General features: G+C 46.1%; 1 protein-coding gene across 3 annotated transcripts; it reads left to right on the forward strand.

The window, feature by feature from the left end:
• Window positions 1-3,245: 3,245 nt before the first annotated feature.
• UTS2B (urotensin 2B) lies at window positions 3,246-12,218 on the forward strand. 3 transcript variants are annotated; one of them, XM_069024755.1, is made up of 5 exons: window positions 3,246-3,399; window positions 5,563-5,664; window positions 8,593-8,630; window positions 9,971-10,064; window positions 11,790-12,218. In XM_069024755.1, the coding sequence occupies exons 1-5, from the start codon at window positions 3,246-3,248 to the stop codon at window positions 11,813-11,815; spliced, it is 414 nt and encodes a 137-aa protein (XP_068880856.1). In that variant the 3' UTR covers window positions 11,816-12,218. The 3 variants fall into 3 exon arrangements, with proteins under 3 accessions (XP_068880856.1, XP_068880857.1, XP_068880858.1); XM_069024756.1 differs by having other exon boundaries at window positions 3,246-3,369; XM_069024757.1 differs by having other exon boundaries at window positions 3,246-3,369; window positions 9,971-10,061.
• The last annotated feature ends 3,984 nt before the right edge of the window (window positions 12,219-16,202 follow it).

Below are 16,202 nucleotides of genomic sequence, written 5' to 3' on the forward strand. Positions count from 1 at the left end.
CGTTTCGAGGAAGATGATGTCAGAGAGCAGCAAGGGCCAGCTGTTCCCTAAGGAACAGGGAGCCAAGTGCAGTGATGCTGACAGCAGGGACCCATCCTGAGAGAGGCAAGCAGGTCAGGATCAGAGACTGCAGCCAGGTTCAGTTAAGAGCCCTGGTGTTCAGGGATGCCCATGATGATGAGGCAGACCCTGGGTCAAGATGGAAATCAATACACTGGTCAGAATAAGGCCTGATGACAGCAACCAGGGACAAACACAGCTCAGTGAGCACCAGAGAGGTCTACAGAGATGGGACATATCCACGGTCAAGCAGGGAAGCCCACTTGCAGGTCTGGGTCCAGATGGATAGGGACCATGGACAGGCAAAGACATAGCTGAGCTCCAGACCAGCATCCCTCCAGCATAGCTCTAGGAAAAACCAGAGACCAGGCTGAGATTAAATGGGTCTCCTGAGCTGATGGGCAGAGAGGGTGGTGAGGCCCCACCTGAGGATGCTCAGGACCATTAACACCCTCTAGGCAGACACTTTTATTAATCTCTGTCACACTCAGAGCTGGTGCAGCTGGATTTGGTGGCACCTGCTTTGACCAAGTCTTCTCTATTCCTGTCCTCTGGGTTGGCTGGGTTTGTTGACCCTTGTCAATTTTCCAGTTTGGTTGTGTTGGGTTACCTGAAGTCTGCATAGCTTTGTGAAAAGAGAAACTTCTACATGAAGGGACAGACTGGGACCATGGCAGGTAGACATGGTGCTCACATCTTCATGTTCTTGTTATCCTTGAAGTCCAGACACAAGGGGTCAGTGGATGATTATCAATGACATTATCCATTATCAGACATTATCAATGAGTGAAGCAATAGACAGAATATGGAGACTTTGTTGTATTCCTATGGAGAATAAAATACATAAGAACAATAAAATGTAATATTATTTCCAGCACCTGGACTAACCTGGTAAAAGCAAAGGAATTTTCCAGGTGGGAGCCTTAGAGAAGCCAAACACTGCAAATCAATTATCTCCTAACTTCAAAAAATAAAAAAATTCCACTAGTGCCTGGCAGCAACTGCCAGGCATCTGTCCACCAACCCATCCCCTGAAAGCATCCACTCCTCACAGCATCCAGTCATCTTCCTTCTCATATGTAAATGTAGCATGGCAGTTCCCCACCTTCACCAGAGCCATCATTTGAAAGGTCTGGCACACTCTGTACATGAGTTGCTTTGGGGGCTGAACAGTTGCAATGATCCAGAACTGAAGTTTCTCTGCAGTGAAAGAGGAAATCCCAAGAATAGCTCAACTTCCTGAAAGAACCTGCCAATAGCCCATGAGATCCCGTAGCCAAAGGTAGGGAAAAACAGTCCGAGATCTGTGGATTTTGCCTAAACTTAGATGAGATGGAGAAACCCACCTTCTATACCCAGGCAAATTCAATTTCACAGCAGATCTCAAGACAGACTGAGAGCTAGCCATCCAGTATTAAATTAAAATGGACTTGACCTTCCCTTAAGGATGTAGTTTTAAGTCAGAGCTGCTACTGTCCACACTGGACTCCTGTGCAAAGTGATGCTCATCAAGTTATGGACTCTGCTTCATGGGGGCTGCTCACCTCTGAAAAGTTTGAAAGTGGCACCTTAGGGAGACAGAGGTGGCTGGAAAAGTGCTCCAGTAGGACGTAGGTGTCCTTTAGTCCAAAGAGAACTTTGTGAAGAAGGTGAGCACTTCAGACAGCTGTTCACTAGTTCACAAGTCTGAGGGAAACTACAAGTTTGGTTAATTTGCACATATTACATCTCCAGGGAAAATTTTGGAATATTTTTCTCAGTAGAGAACTCTTCGTTAGTGGAAGCATCACAATCATTTTTATAGGCATATCCTGCAAAAAAATCTGAGCCTCTCCCCCTCCATTTTTGTTAATAATTAATCAGATAATACAATATTACAAGGGTTATTAAAAGGCTAGTCATTCAATAACTATCCAAGGCAAAGAACAAGTAGTAGGGAGAGCTGGAGATGAGAAGCCAAAAGCCCAAACATGGAAATGATACTGTCTTTTAGTTGAGATGAAGTGCAGGTACCATCAGATGAAGCTATCTTGGGTAATTTGGCATGACGTGGTGTCAAAAAAGCACACACAGTGAGTCACCAGGAGTGTACGTACAAATCAGAGCTTGCCCTGATCCTCTCCCCCATCCCATCACGGGGGGAGTGAGCTGGCAGCTCTGTGGTTCTTCATTCCTGGCTGGGCTTAAACCACGACAAGTACAGATGATTCAGTTCTGCAGGAAGAGGAGAAGGGAAGAACAAAGCCTAGCACTGCTACTATTGCAATATTTTCCTTGGTAAGGTTGTTGTGAAAAAGTAGTAGCAGGTCCCTAATCAATAGTGATGGAATAGGCAACAAATGGATGTCAAACTGAAATGTACTCATGGCCTGAGAAGACATGGAATATATGCAATGTGTCTCAGTACTTTGCTCTAAAATTATAAAACAAGGCTGTGTAGCCAGAACCAGCATCTGACCTTCCACTTCTTTTTTTTTCCCCAAGAAAAAAACTGAAGACTCTTGCCCATCCTTGACGTATTCCATATCTACTGCCAAATCTGCACTCCCCCACTCAGACATAATCCCAAAATAGGGTGTGATGCCTTTCCCGTTGACAAAGCCATAAGTCACAGTGAGCAAGACACACTCAACATTCTCCAATCAGTTAAATGAAAAGAGCTCTCCCCCTCTGTTTCCCACCACTTCAGCACTCATTATATCTCACATTAATTAATATAGGGACTAGGAAGTGAGATGATAAATTACAAAACCCCATTAACCTGATTCTGTCCAAACTGGTAAAATATGGCAGCTTGTACATTAGACAAATCTTCCTTGCTAATGTGGGAGTCCTCATGCCTGAACTTTGTTAAAGCAGCAGCCCTGAAAAAGTATTTTTAATGTATATATGTACGGAATGTATATCAACATGCGTGAACAGTGCACGCCTGTGGGAACATCAGAATTCATTAGATCAGTCTGATATGAGATATATTGAACAGGTTCCATCTGACATATGTTACTGGGTTGTTCTGTCCACTCCCAACGGAGTGAATCATATTGACAGGTTGAATTATATCTCAAGAGATATTTTTCTCCCCTCCTCCAAAGGCCATTTGCAATCACGGCACATCCACTGCCTCTTAAAAGTGAGCTCATCTGGCACTGGTTGCATTGAAGTCCTCCACCGTGCCTGAAGGAAGGATGCTTTTGGGCGCTGGGAACGTGGAGAAGATGTGGTCAGCCCCGCTGTGTCTGGGAGTGCTAACCATCCTGACCATGGCTCTGTGTGTCCCATCTACGCATGGAGACCCTTTTTTACTCCAAGGTAAGCTGGAATACAGGCTACATGACACAGGTAGGTGGTTATCTTTCTTCTTTGCTGCTTGCCATGGCCAATGCAATGCTCACTTCTCTGGGAGGGGAAACAAAATGAACCTTGAGCTATACTGAACAGTCTGTTAACATGGGTGCTAGCGAGAGGCTTATTCATATTACCATGAGCTAAAGCTGTCCTTCTGCTCTGCAGCTGGCTGTATGACACGCTCTGCTAATCAGTGAAAATATCAGATCTGGTGAAATCTGGTAAGGGTAGCTCGTTCTCTCCCATAAAAAATTAAAAAAAACCCCACCAAAATATCAGAGAGCAGCAATTCCAGTATGTACCATATGAGATTTGACAGCTCATAAATGTCAGTAGTACGGTGATGCTGAACTCTTTTTTCTTCACAGAACTTCTTTTCATATGTACTTAACCCATAATTTAAATTAATCTTGAATTTATACTGCAGGGAAATGTCAATCATTAGTGCTCTTTCTTAAAGAGACTTGGCAGTGGAAAAAAAAACAGAGTCGCTAAATATAGGCTTGAAAATAACATTGCTTTTCAAATTATTTTTCCTCTTATATCACCTATTTATTTTTGTAATTATAACCAAAACATTCCCCAGGCCACTCTATGTAAGTCCTGCTTCTGTTTAGCTTTTACTTGAGTGTTTATAGTGTTGGGGTTTTTTTCCCTGTAGCAAATCCCCCAAAACACTAAAAGCAGTTATTTTAAAATTATAACTGTCCTTCATACTTAGGAATGAGGTTTATGGCACTCCATGCTAACTGCAGGTTGCTCTGCTTGCTCCCCTGGGTTTATTTCCAGAGATCACAACTGGGACCAGCGGCTTCAGCCGCAGTGTGAGGCAGGGTTGAGTCTGGCCAAATACTTGGAGCATCCCTTTGGCCAGCATCCCTCAGCTTCTGCAGATTTATGTGACGTTAGCTAATGGAGCTGATTCCCACACACTCTCGAGCATCCTTCAGGCTCGTCTGGTACAATGTTTTGTTTCATGTGTATCAAGAATAATTGCATTCATCCCCTCAGAGGGGCTGATGGCCATATGAGACTGCATTGGGCAGAAGTCCTAAAGATCCTGGAAGAAGAGAAAAAAAGCCTGTCTGCATAATTTCTTAGTCTTTTCCATGGAATTCTGTAGGCACCTTCTAGGGATTTGTAGGGTCTGTCTGTGGGGCAGGGTTGTTCAGACCGAAGACTCTTTTGAATGGCCACTCTCCCTATAAAGTCTGGCTCCCGTTCTCATTCTCTCATTCTCAAATATTAGTGCAACATTCTAGTCTCAGATGACTCTGGAAATCTGTTGAGCAGAGCTGGGAGGGTCTCAGAGCCTTCAGAGCGCTGATTAGTCCCATCCCCTGCATCTGCTGGTTTCTGCTGAACCCTTGACCTTCACAACCATTCATTTGAGGGCATAGCCACAACCACTGAAGTAAAACCACTGAGAAAGTGCCCTAAAGGGCCCTCTTAGAGAGGTCCAGATTGCTTTAGGACAGCAGCTTGGGGAGGTTTTTCCTGGAAAAACTCTGCATGGTCTTGCTTTAAGTTCCTCCACAGTTGAGCTCTGTTCGGGAAGAATCCTTCAGTACTGCTGGCAGTCAGACAGAGCAGCCCCAAGGCTGAGTGGGGACAAGAAAGGGCTGTGGGGCTGCAGGGCTTTTCAACTGTGGTACCTACACCTCAGCCCTCGTGAGGAGGGACTTTCCACCTCTGTCAGCCCTGGGAAGGTGCTAGGAGTGAGCGGGGGAACACCCACAGGTTTGAGCAGAGAGGATGTTGTGGGCTCCTTTCTGGCTTTGCAGAGGCACCCACTCCACCCACCTTGCAGAAGAGCTCGGGACTGTAAATCAAGCTGATGTGCCCAGCTCTCTGCAGCCAGTTGTGCTGATGAGGCTGCAGTGGAACTGGCTGGCAGCCCAGGGTTGGCAGGGAGGGCTCCCCATCCCACACCCTTCCACTGTGTAGCCCTCACTCCTTGGACATTTTATTCTGTGCTCACACATCTTCCTTTTCTCCAATCTCCTTCCACCCTGGTGAGTGCTGACAGGAGACATTTTCCTTTCACTTCCTAGCCTTCTTAATTTGATTAAGAGATTAATTGCATCAATTGATTAATTGATTCTTAATTTGATGAGACTGAGAAAGATGTGTTTTGATGTGTTTTATGTGCTGCAGAGAACCGAGTGCTTCCAGAGAGAGAAGACACAAATCACGAGGACACATTGCTGACTCTGCTTCTCAATAAGAAATTCGCATGGCGGAGGCCAGAAAATATTGGTAAGTGAAGGGGAGGGGAGATCTCTGTTTCTTGAATCTGTGTTTGCATGAATGCAAGGAACCTGCTGCTCAGGTTCTTCAGAAATACCAACTGCTCAGAAAGTGGAAGCAGCACCCGGTATGGTGCCTACATGTGATTAATGTCAGATGCTCTCCATCATGGGGCTTCTGGACCTGCTTTTGCAATGCAAAGTAAAGCTGCCAAAAACCACATAGCCTAGATCCTCAGACACTCAACATTTTGCTGGGAACATGAGTGTGTACATAAGTAAAACCAAGAAAAGTTTCTGCTGAATCCCTGCGACCCTGCTGCCCCTAAGGTGTTGTGTGCATTGCCCGGGGCATGAACCAGCTTTGGGAGTCACTTCCCTACCCACACCCCACACAGCCCCGTGTGCTTTTGAGAGACAGCTCAGTGTCTTTGAGATGTGCTGAGCATCTTGTGAGCATTTGGGCAGGGGATTTCACCTGATTTTCCAGAGAGAGTGGGGGTGACATCCCTTGGGGTCAGCTGTAGTTTGGGACAAGGGCAGGGGAAGCTTCTGCCTGAGCCTAAGTCCAGCTGGAAGAGGTTGAGAAAACCGGCTTTTCCCACACAGCCACTAAAGATGGGCCAGGGGGAGGCTCTTCCTGTCTGTGCTCTGTGAACAGACACCAAATTTAAAAGCCACCCACCTGTGGCCAAACTCAGACCCGCTGAACAGAAATTTGGACTTTCCCTGACGTGAGGCACAGCGATCACAAGCACCAAATGGATTACAGGGGTCAGCTATTCCCACGGCCACTGCAGCCAGGGGAGGGTTTCAGCTGGATGGGGTGGTCTCAGAGCAGGAAGATGCCCTTCCCTGTGAAAACAGCTGAGAGGGGGCCCAGCAAAAATGTTGTTATGAAAATCCATTTATCAGACTCAGTGCTCTTCCCCAGACCCTTGTTAATGCAGCAAGGCAGTGGTTAAACAAGCCTGGGACAAATAAATAAACATAAATAAATCAAGCCCTTATACTAACAAAGGCATTCTTCTTGCAAAGGGGATGCATTCAAGAACTAACATTTTTATGATAAGTTTATAGATTATTGCACTTATTACTCCTAGAGGAAAGGCTGCATTTTATGCCAGACAATTGAATATAATGAATCTCTGAGCAGAGCACAGACAGAGGATTTACAGCAGGCAGTTTCTCAAGGCTTCACCCATAAATTAACTTCCTTCTCCCTGTCTGAGTTAATCCGTTCCAAATTTCAACCACTCTTCATTTTCTATTCAAAGCAGTCATTGGCCAAACTTACAGTTTGCAAAAAATCAAGCCAAAACAGGCACTTGAAACTCTGAAAGAGGTAAAAATGTTAATAATAATAATAGTAATAATAACAATAATTCTTAAGTGACACTTTTGACTTATAGATATGCCAGTGTCTGTCTGTCTCTACATTATGGGTATGTAAAGACATACTTAGGAGGAATCTACCTGAGGTCATTGCTGATAGTGCCAGGAGCAGAGCCCAAACCACCTGACTCCATCCCCATCCCCATCCTCATCTCATCTCTCAAATTGAATCCTCATGTAATGGATTTGATTAGGAATTGCTGCTTTTACAGTTGGATGAATGTCAGAAAATATTCAGGATTTTTCAACAGAACTGTCTCTTTCTTGAAAGAGAAACCAAGAGGGCAGTCAGCTTTTTCTTGGCACCCTCCTGCTCAGTTTCAAATGTTCAAAAAAAAAAAAAAAGCTCAAGTCTGGCAATGTGTCTGTGTGCTGAAGTCTTATCTGAAATCAAGGGGAATTATGTCTTAAATCCCCCTGATGATCCAGACCAATGCCTGCTGCCACGTTAGGAACGGAGAAGAGAAGCAGCTCCAGGGCTGTTTTTTGGCTTGCTTGTGGCACCCAGCAAAAACATTCTTTAGCTCTTTCCTGGCTCTTCTGCTTATTTTAGTGCATTTTTTCCCAAACTAGCACTTAAAACCAGCTGATCACTCTCCACTCCCCTCCCAGGAGATCTACTGTAGCCAGTCACTCAGCTTTGACTGACTCATCTGTCTTATTAAAAAATTAACCAGGTTTGACATCAGTTTGAGGCTGGAATAAGGTACCTCAGTCCTCAAGAGCAGTGAGACTGAAATTCCCCACCCTTGCAGCTTTCCCTATTGCTATTCCAGGCTCTTTTCAGTTCAGCTGGATGTTTTAGATCCTGTTTCTAGGCACCTAACTCTCCCCCTCTTCTGCATGGGATACCTCAGACCAGTTCATTCATCCACCTGCATAGCTTTTTGACAGTAATACAGAACTGATTAGCCTTGAGATCTCTACGTCTGATCTATGAGGCTGGGCCCCATGCTCATGACAGGTCCTCATGCTCCCCTAACATTTAGAAGTGTGGAATCCGTGCACTTACTGCTATGTGACTCTTCCTGTTGCTTCACTCTGCCAGCCTGGATCTTTGCTGACTTAAAAATCAGTAAGTTATGCTAGGATAAATTTGTGTCTTCTGACTTCTGCCTACATGAGTGATGTGAGGATAAACAAATCTTAAAGGAAGCAATGGGATTTCATATAAAAGCCAGTGGCAGAAAAGCCAGCATTAGAGATTTACAGTTAGCAGGATAAAAATTAAAAATCAGCAAAATACCTGAATTGGTATCACACAGTAAGTGACCTCATTGGGCCAATTCCCCTACGGCCTGGTGAGCAGTAAAGAAGCCTGGCTCATAATGGAGAATTAGGATAAAGTCCCATAGGATTCAGCAGAGAGAACCTGCTTTTCTGTCCATTTCTGCTGTCACTCATTTGAAGATCACTAACAGGAGTTAAATGATAACTAGGTCTTTGCTTGTCGACCCCTGGAGAGGGCAGATGAAGAAAGGGGTTTTAATTTGACCTTCAGGAAGCAATGCAGATGCTGATGTTACTCTCTCCCCTCTTGCAGACTGGGAGCTGGCAAAGAAATTTGAAGAGCTTGAAGAGGTGAGGAGCAAATGCACAGACACAGAGATGCATGCTCTTGCATGAGTAGTTAAACAATTGTGTAAGCTGTCTTTATGCCCCATCCTTCCATCTTTGCATCCTGCTACCCTTCCCCCTGCTGCTATAATGTAAGCATGAATCGAGAAAAGAGCAGCGCAGAACCTGGGCTACACAGCTGCAAAGCTGGAAAAGGTAAAAAGAGGACAGGGCTATAGACTGGTGCAGTAAAAGCTGAGCAGCTCCTGCCTCTGCCACCAGTAAAAGGCCAGTGAAGGCCATGCCAGGAAAGAATTAAACACCAAAGGAAATCTCCATAGGAGAAAAGGGAGTGGGAAGAGGAGGTCGTGCTGCCTTCCTGGGCACTGTATGAGCTGGCTGCATTAGGTAAAGGCTTGAAGCTGGAGGGAAAGCCACTGCCCACCTAAACCAGAAATTTTTCTGGACTCTTTGCTAGTAAGAGTGGCCCTGCTCAAGGTCAGAGCCCTGCTGGGCTGATCAGAGCACACACATACAGATAGCATCCCCATCCTGCACCTGCTGCTCGGGAATATAAAAAGGTCTGCAGCAACCTTGGCATGGCTCCCACTCTGCCCCAAACCCTGCGAGCAGCGGAAGTGCTTTTTTCCCCTTCTCAGGCCAGGTCCAGCTGTTCCAGCTGTTTGCATGAATGCTGGAGGTCCTGCTGGGTTCCACATGGCACTTTTCACTTCAGACTGAAAAATCCCAGTGCATCATGCGAGACAGGCTGCCAGGTCCTATGCTAGCCCCTCGGTCCAGTGCTGAGAGACATTAAGCTCTGACTTTCTGGGAGCAGCTTTGCCAGAGCAGAAGTCAGGATGATGGCTGTAGATGTTCCCAGTGTACAAGAAAAGAGTAGCTACAGATGAAGAAATGGAGTGGACTGTCCACATTATCACCAGGGGAAGGCAGCAAGAACTGTGAGGGTGAGAGAGGAGGGACAACCCAGGGCAATGGAGAAGGGATGCCCTCTGCTGCAGTGTCTTGATGCCTGAAGACCTCCTGTCCCAGCACTACTGTCCCAGCAGTATCCTTCTGCACAGCCTCCTCTCCACAGGGACTTACACCTGGGGTGGAGGAAAAGAGCAGGGAGTGCCCACACCACTGCCACTGAACCAGCAGCTTAATGAAGGAGGGCATGAGGAGCTATGAGCGCTCCAAAGGCAGATCCTCCAGGAATGGTCCTGCTCCAGGGAAGACCCTATCCTTCCCAGTGATGCTGTCAGCCAGTCTATGTAGCTCCTTTGTCCTGCACTTCCCAGCACTCTGTGGAGCTCCTCATGATGGGGCCTTTGTTTACTGCTGTGTTTCTGTTTAAACAGCTGGAGAAGTTGAAGGATCAGCTCTCAACTGAGGATGGACCAGAGGTAGCCTATGCCTTGGAAAGCCTCTCAGCATCCCAGCCCAAAAAACGCGGTAGGTTTTGAATTTGAGCCTTGCAGCCATGCTGTCCACTCTCATTTCCAGGGCTTCCTTTGTGCAACAAAGACAGTCACAGTAAACATGCCCCAAATATGCTGAAAAACAGCTGGTTGGCAGCTTTTTGAGCAGTCCTGGCCCTCTCTTATGGCTGGCTGGTTTAGCAGCTGGGGAGAAGGATTGTGTCCCCAACCCTGTCTTCTGTCGAGGCAGATACACCAGATCTGCACTCCCAGGACCTCATGGAGGCAGGCAGTGTCACATCCTGCTTTTCCCAGAGGAACGTGGAGTTACGTGAGCCATGAGTGCCTGCGAGGGGGGGAGTTCTGTATGAACATGTCCCCGCAGTGCACCCCTCACTTTGCTCTGGCCTCAAAGCAACTGCTGGAGGCATAATGAGGCATGTGGACTGCAGGCATTCCCCTCTGCCAAGGTCAGTGCCTCCCCACAGAGAAAAAAGGAGCACTTGTCTGCTGCTGAAAAATAGCTACAAAAGATGTGGGAATCAACTAAGAATGCAGGGAACTCAGATCTGGTATGTCCCCCAGCTGGTCTCCAAGCTTTGTCCAGTCTGTATCCAGTGGCTCAGGAGCACATTGCACCAGTGCTCCTGTGAAGCTGCCTCTGACAAGCACATGGACAATGCTGCTCACGCTGGCTTTCAATGGATTCCTCCACAAAGCAGTAGCAGCTGTGAACCAGAAGTCACTGATGACAGATCTGGCCTAAAAACAAAGAGAGCTGGTTCTGCCCTTAGCCCACATGCTCTGTGCACGTGGAAGCCAACAACTGCCAGACAGCCAAGAGAAAATCCCTTTGTGCAAGGCTTGCTTAAGTGCTGAGGTGATCCTTAGGCAATATGCAATTTATAAGCACCCCTGGAGGCTGTCATTAATTTGGCTAATGTAATTCATGCCCCCACCAGTCTGGAAGGTTTAATGTAGATAAAACTACTTCCCTTTGCCAGGTTTAAATCAGATTCTGACTGAATCAGAAATGAAAGCAAGGAATCTTTGTCTTCATCTAAAGTCCTTCCAGTCTGGGAGGAGCTCATGTCTCAGCATGAGCACTGCTGATTCAGTAGGAGTTTTCTTCCAAGATCCTCCATTTAAAAACCAGGTAGAAATCTCTTCTCATACTTAATAACAGGAAACTTACATGGGATTCATGCTGGTTGTGATACAGCTACTTTTTCCAACACCAAAATATACATCCTTCCCTAATTTAGTCTTCTTAGAAGATTCTAAAGAGATCAGTATTGTTTTGAGGGTGGTTGGTAGCAGAGTGGTAGAGACTGGGTTTAAAAACAAGTAAGAACTAGATCCAATCTCTCCAAGTCAGTATCCTGCTCTTCCAGTCAGTCACAGGTGAAAACCCCTGCACACACCTCTGAAGCAGCAAAACTGCTGACTAGTAGACAGGAAAGAAAAAGCTGGTTCCTGACATTGCTAAAGTAGAACAAAAGGAACCCTTTTAAATCAAGCAACATGAAGACAACTTTTAGACCCCATGTTTACACTATGAGCAGCTAAAAGAAATACCTTCTAAGATTGTTGTATGAACTCAAAGCTGGTTATTGAGATGTGTCCTGAAAGCACAATGCTGGGTCCATGCCCCAGCTCTCTCAAGACATGGGTCTTTTGAAACTTTCTCCAGGGCTAGAGTGGGAAGCTGGAAAAAGTCCGTTGTATGCTGACATGTTTCTTTCCTATCCCTTCACAGCCTGCTTTTGGAAATACTGCATCTGAAGGCTTGTCAGGACTGGAGGATGAAGATGAGCCCTTCCCCAAACTGCCTTGCTGGGTATTAACGTGTTAAAAGTTTATTCTGTTCTCTCATCGTGCTGCTAATTTGGATGCCATCCTCCATGACTGCACCACAGCCAAGTCTAACAGGGACTGTGACAGGAGCTGGCAGCCCACTGCCACTATCTCCTGTTCCTTCCTTCCAGGTTTAACCTACCATGGTCTTCTACTCAGAAGATGCTTCCCAACTTTCTGTGCTGTCCTGTGCGTGCCATTCAGGCTGCTGCCACTGTACACTCTCCCCCTTCTCACCAGGTCCCCTGAGGCACCAAACACTAACTCAGCTTCCTTGGGCTTGGGGCTCTGCCCACACCTGCAGACGTTGCTCTCAGTGGGGTCTGGGTTTCCTGTCGCCTCCTGAGCAGGTCTGTGCTGCCCTGGTGGCCGCTGTTGGGACAGGAAGGCAGGCTGGGTGTGATGCAAAAGGGCTCAGGGCTGCCTGCCTCAGCTTGCTGAGCCAGAGCTGCTCCTCGCTGTGTCCCAGAGTGTGCACAGGGGAGGGCAGCCAGAGAGCTCTGGATCCTTTGGATACCATTCCAATAAAGATTTTTCTGTTGCACAGAAGCATGCGTTGTTTGCTTTCTCAGCCCCTGCAGGGGCCCGAAGTGCAGCACATTTCCCTTGATGTCGGCTCTTGTTACCTTAATGGTTCATGTGAAGTTCACAATGGAAAAAAGGCTCCCATTAAACACCTAGGGTTTTAAAGTGCCTGAGAAACAGACCCTTCCTTTTGGCCAGGATCAGGAATGAGAGCTGGGGTTTTTTCATAGACATGTATGGGATACTGTCCTTATTGGACTGGACCAGACCCACTGGTTTCTACCTACTCATCCCAAAAAAGATGTTTTGAGCAGAGACTATTGGTTCATCTGGCTGGTCAATACAGGTGCTAGCTGGCCTTTTCTACTGCAGAATTATATCTGGCCCTGTCCAAAAGCAAAAGATCACAATCCATCAGTGATTCCTACATATATTCCTCTCAAGTCACATTACCCACATTTATTTGCAAAAACAAAGGACCTCATTCCTGAAAATGTAAATTCAAAATAAACCCTGATGTTAACTTTGAGGCTTCCAACAGCGTAAATGAGAGCAGGATCTGGTAGCCACTGTGAATGTGTGGAATGATTTTGACTAGCATTGAACCTTCTCTCCAGCTTTGTTAAGCCATGTGTTTTAACTGTAGCTTGCATATTACATATTCTTCCAAACGTTACCTCTCCCAAAGCTGCAATTGCCATCCTACTCATTGCCTTGGGCTCTGGCAAGAAGCACACACTTACCACAGCAATACCTTGCATGTACTTCATTAACAGGAGACCTATTCATCCTGTTGCAGGCCAAAGCCAGCATCTAGGGAATAAAGCCAGCTTGCTTGATTATATCAGTGAAGTCTAATGACATGCAAAATACAGTTTCCTGTTACCATTAGTTGTTTGTTATTTCCTTGGTGGTGGTTCAGAACACATTTCCCATTTTCTGTTGCTTTTGTGTGAGTGAAAAGGTACACGGGAGCATGCTTTCACATACTCTCACATTGGCACCAAATCCAGGAAAAAGTCATACCCTATGGACAAGAATAATCTCTAAGAGTTTGGTGCTCCAGCTGAAAGGGAGGTGTGTTCCAAGAGTTGCACTGAGTGCCTCAAGCTGGTGTTGAGCTCAGATGATTTCAGCTTGCAGGAAATCCCAGTGCAAGGAAAGGCCAGAGCAGCAAGCTCCATCTGTCACCTGTTTGCTGTAGCCATGCCTTCCTGACCCAGTGTGACAACTCGTCAGCAAGTCAGGAAAAGGAATAGAGTGTCTGCAGATATTTAACAGCTTGCTCTGACCTTAGACAGGAATTCCCTGGAGTGCCATGCATCATGTTGCTTAGCAGTGATTTTGTGCTACATCCTATCAGTGCAGTTATTGAAGTGCTTGTGGTACCCAAACTACCCCCTATTTCCTGACAGGCACTCTGTGCTGTTGTATTAGCTGCCTCTGCTGCAGAGATCAGCATGTATTGAATGCAATTTATTAACTAATTAGAAGCAGAGGTGGTGGTGTTCCCCCCAGGGTTGCCCTCTACGTGTCACTGTGGGGGTCCTGTCCTCTCTCCTAAACACACAGAACAGAAATTCTCCTCCACAGAGTGGCTGCTGACACCTTACCCATGCTTGGGCCGTCACTCTTGCTACAGTTAATGACCCACAGGCAATAATTAAAGGGATTTCCCTGAGACGCTCTAGTAGACCATGTGGATTTATTAGAAGAAAATCCTACAGGCATCTGAATTGATTTGCAAATCCAGGCAGCACAGGGCAAGTCTAGTGAGCAACAAATGCAGCAGTACATCCTCATTTCACGTTTGCTGATCTCCATGCTGTGCACAATGGCTGGAGCCATCCAATATAGTCTACAAAAACAAATTGTGGTGTTCAGCCTTTCAGACACCATCATATTTGAAACAGCACTTGCCAATTTATAGCTTTTAAAGAGTGTTTCTTGAGCCTCAGGAAATCTCAGTGATGGATGAGGCAGAGGGACAGTTGCTTTCTCCCAGGTAATCCCCACAGGGAGGTTGGAGCAGGACTGAAGCATCCAGCTCCCAGTTCTACCAACACCCCCACAGACCCCTCTGTCCTGCTTTGCTTTCCCATTTCCCTTCAGATGAAGGGCATTTCTGCGCACAACTTTCAGCCTTTAAAACCCCTCTTTTTTTGGAAGCCCAGGCTAATACCTGCCAAATGTTAAATATTTCTATGATCCAGTTGTGCCTTTGCAAACCTGCTGTGTTAGCACCAGATTCCTCTGGTCTCAATCTCCCAAAATATGTAATGCACTGACTCTGTCCATGGTTCTTTTGCCTGGCAGCTGTTTGAGTGGTCAGGTCCTTGCATAATCTGCCCATGGCCCGTACGTATGGCTGCCCTGCAAACAGATTATCTGCAGCCTGTCTGGATGAGCTCAGTGCAAGAAGATAAATGTGCCCTAAACTGCAGGGCAGGCTCAGGATGGATGGTGGCAGTGCACTGCAGAGGACTGCCTGGGACAGTGTTTGCAGGCTTGCTTCTAGCATGGACTGAAAATCTTGTCTTGAGTCAGTCAGTCTACATGCACCCACTCAATCCAGTTCTCAGACCCTTCACCTGGAGGCTTAAAGGCAGAAAATTAGCAGTGGGACCAGGAGAAAAGCAGGAAGCAAAAACACAAGATCATCACATATGGACTTACAGGCCTTCATTTTTTCTCTGACTTTCAAGAGCTTGGTCTGGAAAGCATCTGCAGTGCTTCACCTCACACACAAGCGCTGACAGCTCACCCACCAAAGGGGGAATGATCTCCTAACTCAGCTGGAGTGCTCCAGCAGATGGCAAAGATAAGGCCACCTCTTGATGTGAGTCACTGGTTTGTGCAGCTGTTCTCAGCAGCATCAGCCTATATTAGAGATGTCAAGAAAAGTGAAGTTTCTTGCAAATTTTCAGTGCCTGGGCCAGTCCTGGTCTCTGGGCAGGGCTGTAGGCAAGGAGGAAAATGGGAAAGGCCCCTGTTATATCTGAGCACATGAATTAAATGTTACCTGCCCTTCTGAACAGGAGCCTCACCTCCCACCTTGGCTGAGCCAGGGCAATTGTCCCAAAGCCCCAACACTCACAAATGCTCTTAAGTCTCATTGATTTCCCAACTACTTTTTGTTTTGTTTTTTGTTTTGTTTTGGAGCTGGCTTTATTTTCCCCCATTTTGCTAGCTGATGGCCAGGTGTTCTGTGGCTCATACAAGATCAGGAAATTAACATTTAATTCCCATCTCCACCATTACTCCCTGCCTAACACAGGGTGTTTGTCAAGAATAAGGTTTTTTTTCCTTAATCCTGCATAATCCCTTTCTCAATGGATCTTCTTTTGCAATGCTAAGGATGATTTATACCCAAGAATAGCAATCAAAGGAATTTAGCTGACATGGACGTCCAAGAAGGAGAGAGTATGTGAGGTTTAGAAAACATCAGCTAGGAATCTGAGTGTTGAGATGTCAGCAGACAGCTCTTCTCAGCTCTGTTTTATAATCTGGAAAGAAGTGAAAAGGATGAAAGAGGATTTAAGATAACCTGTTTTACTCTGAAATGAAGTGGAGAGGACATGTTTACCTTTTGCCAGAGTGAGAAATACTTGAACTTTTAGAGTTGGATTCTGACCATGCCCTGTGCACACATCAAGAGGCTAAAGCAAGGCAAATGATGCAGATGGCCTTGGAAGCAGATGACTTCATATTTGGATGCTATCCTATGTTATGCATAGGGAGGAGTGAAATGTTTTCATCAACTAAAAGTCTCACCACATTTCAGCATCTG

This window comes from Aphelocoma coerulescens, chromosome 9, assembly GCF_041296385.1.
Source record: "Aphelocoma coerulescens isolate FSJ_1873_10779 chromosome 9, UR_Acoe_1.0, whole genome shotgun sequence".
NCBI lineage: Eukaryota > Metazoa > Chordata > Aves > Passeriformes > Corvidae > Aphelocoma > Aphelocoma coerulescens.